This window comes from Cebus imitator, unplaced genomic scaffold (genome assembly GCF_001604975.1).
Source record: "Cebus imitator isolate Cc_AM_T3 unplaced genomic scaffold, Cebus_imitator-1.0 Scaffold356, whole genome shotgun sequence".
NCBI classification, from domain to species: Eukaryota; Metazoa; Chordata; class Mammalia; order Primates; family Cebidae; genus Cebus; species Cebus imitator.
In genome coordinates this window covers 2,171,190-2,178,132 of record NW_016107671.1, presented here as the reverse complement: position 1 = coordinate 2,178,132, position 6,943 = coordinate 2,171,190, and the positions used below count along the sequence as shown (strand labels likewise).

The 6,943-nt window shown below is 37.8% G+C and overlaps 1 protein-coding gene across 3 annotated transcripts in view; it reads right to left on the bottom strand.

Moving 5' to 3' along the window:
- Window positions 1–78: 78 nt before the first annotated feature.
- ZNF382 (zinc finger protein 382) overlaps window positions 79–6,943 on the bottom strand; it is a 21,830-nt gene continuing 14,965 nt past the window's right edge. For all 3 annotated transcript variants that reach the window (XM_017506640.2, XM_037730646.1, XM_017506641.2), the window contains one exon: window positions 79–2,496. In XM_017506640.2, coding sequence (XP_017362129.1) covers window positions 1,076–2,496 — 1,421 coding nt within the window. In that variant the 3' untranslated portion in view covers window positions 79–1,075. The remainder of the gene's footprint in view (window positions 2,497–6,943) is intronic.

Here is a 6,943-nt window from a genome sequence, read left to right as displayed (position 1 = left end):
TCTGATGTTGAATAAGGAAAATGTTGGATGGTTTTCCTTCTTTGGTAGACTTTTTGCTTTCAAATAAGGCATTAGCTGTGGCTAACAGCAATCTCACATTTATTACATTTGTCTGGAAGATTTGGGCTCTGGCTGAAAGCCTTTCTACATATATTATATTCACATTCCCAGTTTTCACAATAACATTGATAGATTTTTTTCCTCTAGCATGAATTCTCTGGTTTGAACCAGCACATGTTGATAAAACATGCTGCTTCCCTTCAGTGTGATCTCATGTGGTGAAAGTTCTGAATTGTCTGGCAGTATCTGACTGAATACATATGTTCTAAGACCCAGCGATTCCATTCCTAAGTATATATACAAGAGAAATGCATGTATGTACACCAAGACAAATATGTTCTCAGAAGCATTATTTATTATGACCCTAAGCTGTAAACAATGTAGAAGTCCATCAACAGTAGAATGGATAAATTGTGATATAATCATATAATAGAACTCTATACTCAATAAACTTCTGTTACATGCACTAATGATCAGACTCAGGGACATGATGAATGTAATAAGCTGTATATGAAAGAATACATGATACATAATGATTTATAATGTGTAAAATCTAATTTATAATGTTAGAAGTCAGAATCATGGTCAACTGTGAGGCGGTAACAACTAATTTTTATTTTGTATTTGCAATGAGAAATACAGCTCATGCCTTCTTCTTTTAAAGAATGTCTACTCACTGTATAGTCCATGGACCACAGTCAGTTGGCCAACTATTTATTACTGCTTAACAGAAAGATATGTATTGAAATGGAAAATGTGATTTTAAATGTTTATAACACCTTGACAGAGGAAGTTTTTGTCTGCTGAAGCTAGTAATAAAAAATTTGGACTTTTAAATGAATTCTGTCATGTAATTTGTCTAATAATATGTGTGTGTTTTATAGGCTGGCAAACAGTAGGATACCATGTGGTATCCTAGTACCTTAAACGGTTGGATATTATTACAATTGCAAGCAACATCATGTACAGGGTTTACTATGACTTAAAATTTTTTTTATAAAAAAAGTCACATTACTTACTGAATTCCCATGGTTTCTACCTTGTGAGTTTTCTGATGGACAATTAAGTTTGACTTACAACTGAAGAACTTCCCACACTGTTTACATTCATATGGTTTCTCTCCTGTGTGAGTTTTCTGATGGCGAATGAGGTTTGACTTCCTACTAAAGGCTTTCCCACACTGAGGACAGCCATTGGATTTCTCTCCTGTATGTATTCTGTGATGAACAGTGAGGATTGCCTTCTGGCGGAAAGACTTCCCACATTCATTACAAATATATGGTTTCTCCCCTGTGTGAATTCTCTGGTGGAGAGTGAGGGTTGTCTTTTGGCAGAAGGACTTCCCACATTCATTGCAAATATAGGGTTTCTCTCCGGTGTGAGTTCTCTGATGCACAGTGAGGGTTGTTTTCTGGATAAATGCCTTCCCACACTCATTACACTGATACGGTTTCTCTCCTGTGTGAGTTCTCTGGTGATCAATGAGGTATGACTTCTTCCTAAAGGCACTTCCACACTGAGGACATTCATAGGCTTTCTCTCCCGTATGTGTTTTGTGATGTCTAGTGAGGGTGGCCTTTTGGCGGAAGGACTTCCCACAATCAATACAAATAAAGGGTTTCCCCTCTATGTGTGTTTTCTCATGAAGGGTGAGGGCTGTCTTCTGACGGAAGGCCTTTCCACACTGATTGCAAACATAAGGTTTTTCACCTGTGTGAATTCGCTGATGTTCAATGAGGTATGACTTCCTTCTAAAGCTATTCCCACAGTAAGGACATTGAAAGGGTTTCTCTTCTGTTTGAGGTCTCTGAGGCATAATAAAAACAGACTTTCTGCAGAGGAATTTCCCATATTTGTTGCAGACAGAGGGCTTCTTTTCCATAAGATTACTTGGATGGACACTGAGACTTGACTTTTCTATGAAGGCAATTCCATCTTTGTTGTATTCAAAGGTTCTTTCTCCTATGCGAGCTCTAGTATGTGTAAACAGCATTCCCTTCATCAGGAAGGATTTTTCACATTCATTATGGTCAAATGGTTGCTCTGGAGTTTGAACCTTCTGATGCTGAATAAGCTCCTGTTTACCACTGAGAACTCTTTCTGTTTGTTTACAGAGATTCACTGCAGGATGAATTTTCTCATGCTTAGTATTGTGAAGTGATTTCTCCCATCCAATACTGTCACCAAACTTCTCTTTTATGGGGCTTATATTTCTAATGACTAGTTCTGAAATATTTTTCAAAACTTTTCCGTCAGGTTTATATTCACATAGTGTTGTTTTTGAAATATGGTTCTTGCCTAGAGTAAGTGTTTTACCATAAATATTACTTCTCTCCTTAATTAGTTTTTTGTGGTTAATAAGTATGAGGGATCTAGAATGCCTGTCTTGGTATTCTTTGAACTTCACTAAGACATCTTCAGTTTTCCCATCTTCTTCTAGAAAAGAATACAATTAACACTGTAAGTCTGCACATAAATGCTATGGATTGGGTGTACACACAGACAAACTATGGTGGGACTAGCTCACTACTGTGATCTACAAAAAGGCCAGAATAAATTCCTTCTTGGTAGGGAAAATGTATAAACATAAATACACTTCTTGCTACACTGTAAAAATGAAGAAAAACTGGCAGAAGCAAAAAACACTCGTATCTTTGGCATGTTATAAATATAAGCTGCACTGAGAAGGTGTAAGAAACAAGGATGAGTGAGCAGAAGAGAAAGAATGATAAAAGAGGGATTGTCCTTGGCATGGAGGATTCAGAGCTGCTGAAGTAAGCCTACCAAGGGTACTGAACAGTAGGCAAGATGACAAAAAAATTATTTATGAAGAGATGAAAAGCTACACATTTATCCCCTCACACCTAAATAAGTGCTATGAGTGCTTCCAATTCTTTCTTCTTCACTTCCATTTTGCCTATGCATGGTAAATGAACTTTTCCAGCTCCTTTCCTAGTGTTTACAGAAACATTAGTCTATAGTCTAGGCCCTAACTGTCCATATAACCGTAATTTATTTTCGCTTGAAAGCAGAGAATCTAGAAAACATATTCCCATGAGGAATTATAAAATACACTAAAAGACAAAATATATTTCCAACATGAATATAATCACTGGTATGTGTGTGTGTGTGTGTTTGTGTGTGTGCGTGTATTTGAATTTTTTTTTTTTTTTTTTTTTTTTTTGAGACAGGGTCTTGCTCTGTCCTCCAGGCTGGAATACCGTGATGTGATCCCGGCTCACTGTAGCCTTGACCTCCTGGGCTCAAGCAATCCTCCCACCTCAGCCTCCCAAGTATCTGGGGCTACAGGTGTGTGCCACCACGCCCAGCTAATTTTTATATTTTTTTGTAGAGTTGAGGTTTTCCTATGTGGCCCAGGCTGATCTCAAACTCCCAGCCTCAAGTGATCTTCCAAAAATTCTGGGATTATACGTGTGAGCCACAGTGCCCGGGCACTGTAGTATTCTGATTGCTGTTACCATCAATCTATTCTGCCAGAGACGGTCAATAATGAAATTCTCCTCACCATCAATTCTAACTTCGTCCTTTCAATTTGCCGAATTACTTTTTTCAGCTTTAGGGAAGAATAGGCTTGAGTTTTCCTCCCAATACAGTCACATACCTTAATTCTGCTTCCCTATGGAGCTGTAAAGGACTGGATTATTCAATGTATGTGCAGAGCATTAATCTTTACTATTTAAAAAAATAAATTCTTGTATATCTTACTATTGTTGCCTTACTACGACGCGTACTTGGGAGGGCAATTTAAAGATGGATTCAACTCATCTATGATTTACATTTTTATTTATAATAGTCCCATACTGGGAACAGCCCAAATATCCATGAAAAGATTAACAGGTAAAACTGTGTCATGTATTATACAATAGAATACTATCTCACAATAAGAAGAAACAATGCTGATACACAATGACAACAGGAACGAATCTCAAATATTTTGCAGACTATAAGCTTTATGAAACAGAGTACACATACACTTCCACTTATGTGCAGTTCTAGGCCATGTAAAACTAATCGGTACTGCTAACTGAAGTTACATTGTCTCCCTAAGAACTTCAAACACCTCCAAGTATATGCTGCATCCAATGTTTCTTAAAGCTTTCACATATTCTTTCTTTTTCATTTATTTCTCTTATTTTTTCTTTCTTCCTTTTCTTTGTTTCTTATATGCTGCTATCCAATTTCTCTTAACGCTTCCATACTTCTCTCTCTCTTTCTTGTATGCTACTATCCATTTTTTCTTAAAGCTTTCAGTCTTTTTTTTTTTTTCTTTCTTATATGCTACCAGTCAATTTTTCTTAAAGCTTTCAAATAGTTCTTTCTCTCTCTCTTTCTCTCCTTCCTTTCTTCTTCCTTCCAATCCTGGCTCACTGCAACCTCCATCTCCAAGGTTCAAGTGATTCTCATGTCTCAGTCTCCTGAGTAGCTGGGACTAAAGGTGCGTGCCACCACATCTGGCTATTTTTTTTTTTTTTTACATTGTTTTTAGTAGAGATGGGGTTTCACTGTGTCGGCCTGGCTGGTTTTGAACTCCTGACCTCAGGTGATCCACACACTGTTGGCTTCCCAAAATGCTGAGATTACAGAAGTGAGCTTCTGCTCCCAGCTAAGGTTTCACACAGTTTTTCTGCCTCTCAGTATCCCATCTGTTTGAAATTGTAATATAATTATGGTCTGGAACATTCACTTCAAAATATTTTCCAACAGCCTGGAATTTTAACATGGTCATTCTATGTCAAGTCCACAATTTGATAATATAATATTGCTTTCTTAACTAAAACTCATGTTTTTATAGGTCAATATATTATTGACAATATTCTCTAAACTATTCTGAGTATACATTTACACACCATTATCTGAGGTTAGGGGATACAATATTGGCAGGTACACCTAAAAAGAACTTAGTAGTAAATGATTTCTAAATGGATGAGAAAGATATTTTCCCTGCATGATATGACAATCAAAAAGATAACTGCTGAATACCTGGCCTCCATTACAAGCTGCAGTAAGGAAAGACAAAAGAGAGGATCTTATTTTGAGGAAACAATTAACCAAATGGAGAAAGAAATGTCAGATAAAACAATGTTGAATTAGGTATCAAATTACTAGATCATATCAGAGGACGTGTTTGCTCACATGTTATAGACGTTAAGTAGAATGGGAATGCATAAAAAAGAAATAGACATACTCTATAAAGTAATCAAGGTATTTCATGGAGGAAATGAAACACAATCTTTTAGCTAAATGACATATAATATTGTGTGGTAAAGAATTTAACCTTGCCAAACACAATGTCTAAACTTTAACTTCAGTTTCAGTGTGGTAATCTTTAAGCTCTTTGAATGTCATCATGGCTAACAGGAGTTTATTTGTTTGCCAGGGAGTCTTTGGCTGGCCAAACAGTAACAATGTGATTTAGGGTAGGAACTTTGAGTCATGCAGCAAGCATTAGCTCAGCTTCTTACGGCACTGGAATCTTTTCCTGAAACAAACCGTAATTGTGAGCATAACAGCTTTCACTGAGTTCCATGGGGCTTTTCAGTAAATTATTGAACCTAGCTGGGCATGGTGGCTCACGCCTGTAATCCTAGCACTTTGGGAGGCTGAGGTGGGTGGATCACTTGAGGTCAGGAGTTCAAGACCAGTCTGGCCAACATGGTGAAACCCCATCTTTAATAAAAATACAAAAATCAGCAGGGTGTGGTGGCACATGCCTATAATCCCAGCTACTTGGGATGCTAAGGCACAAGAATAGCTTGGACCTAGGAGGTGGAGGTTGAATGAGACTCTGTCTCAAAAAAAACAAAACTATCTAATCTAAGGGCAGTCTTGGGGATCCCCAAACTTACAGCTGGTGTCAGAAGTAAGGGTGGTCTTGTATGGACTACCGTACTCTCCAATTTCATAGCTGGCTAACTTTGCAAGTATATATATGGAAGTCTATCTGAAAGTCATTCATATAAAACAAGGAAATACATTTGAGAATTCATCAGATTATTGTAGCTTGCAGGACTTTTATAAAGTCAAGAGCTCAGAGTGAAGAAAATGCTTTAAGGACACATCAGAAAGATACCAATGAGAGGCCTAATGAAACAAGATTAATTTAGTCAACAAATATTTACTGTCCTAGACAAGGTACAAAAGGGGGATAAAAGCAAACAAGATGTGAAAATGTACTCAGGGAAATAGGATGAGAATGAGTTAGTATTTTTCACCCAAATCCAGGTGGGCAGATATCAAGAATGATGCTCAGCACTGTGATATGAAACACAAAAGTTTATTGGAAAGAAATCACGATCCTGAAATTATCACTTTGATTCCAGGCATATGGATTTTGGAACCTGGTGGTAGGTCTCATGGTGAAAATGGGATGTGAGACTCAGGCAGAAAACAAGTATAAGGCATTGCCCAGGGAAAGAAAGAGAAGAAAGTGAAAACTATGAGAAAGAAAGATATTAAACAATAATTTTTATTTTTCTGATAGGTTTAAGAATGCTCTCTTTTATAAATAGAGGACTATAACAAAAGGATGAAGACAGAAGACTGAAATGCTAAAGAGAAGAAAAGAAGTAATATCTCAGTGGGGCGCGGTGGCTCATGCCTGTAATCCCACCACTTTGGGAGGCCGAGGCGGGTGGATCACCTGAGGTCAGGAGCTTAGACCAGCCTGGACAACATGGTAAGACCCTATCTCTACTAAAAATACAAAAAGTAGGCCGGGCGCGGTGGCTCAAGCCTGTAATCCCAGCACTTTGGGAGGCTGAGGCGGGTGGATCACGAGGTCAAGAGATCGAGACCATCCTGGTCAACATGGTGAAACCGCGTCTCTACTAAAAATACAAAAATTCAGCTGGGCATGGTGGCG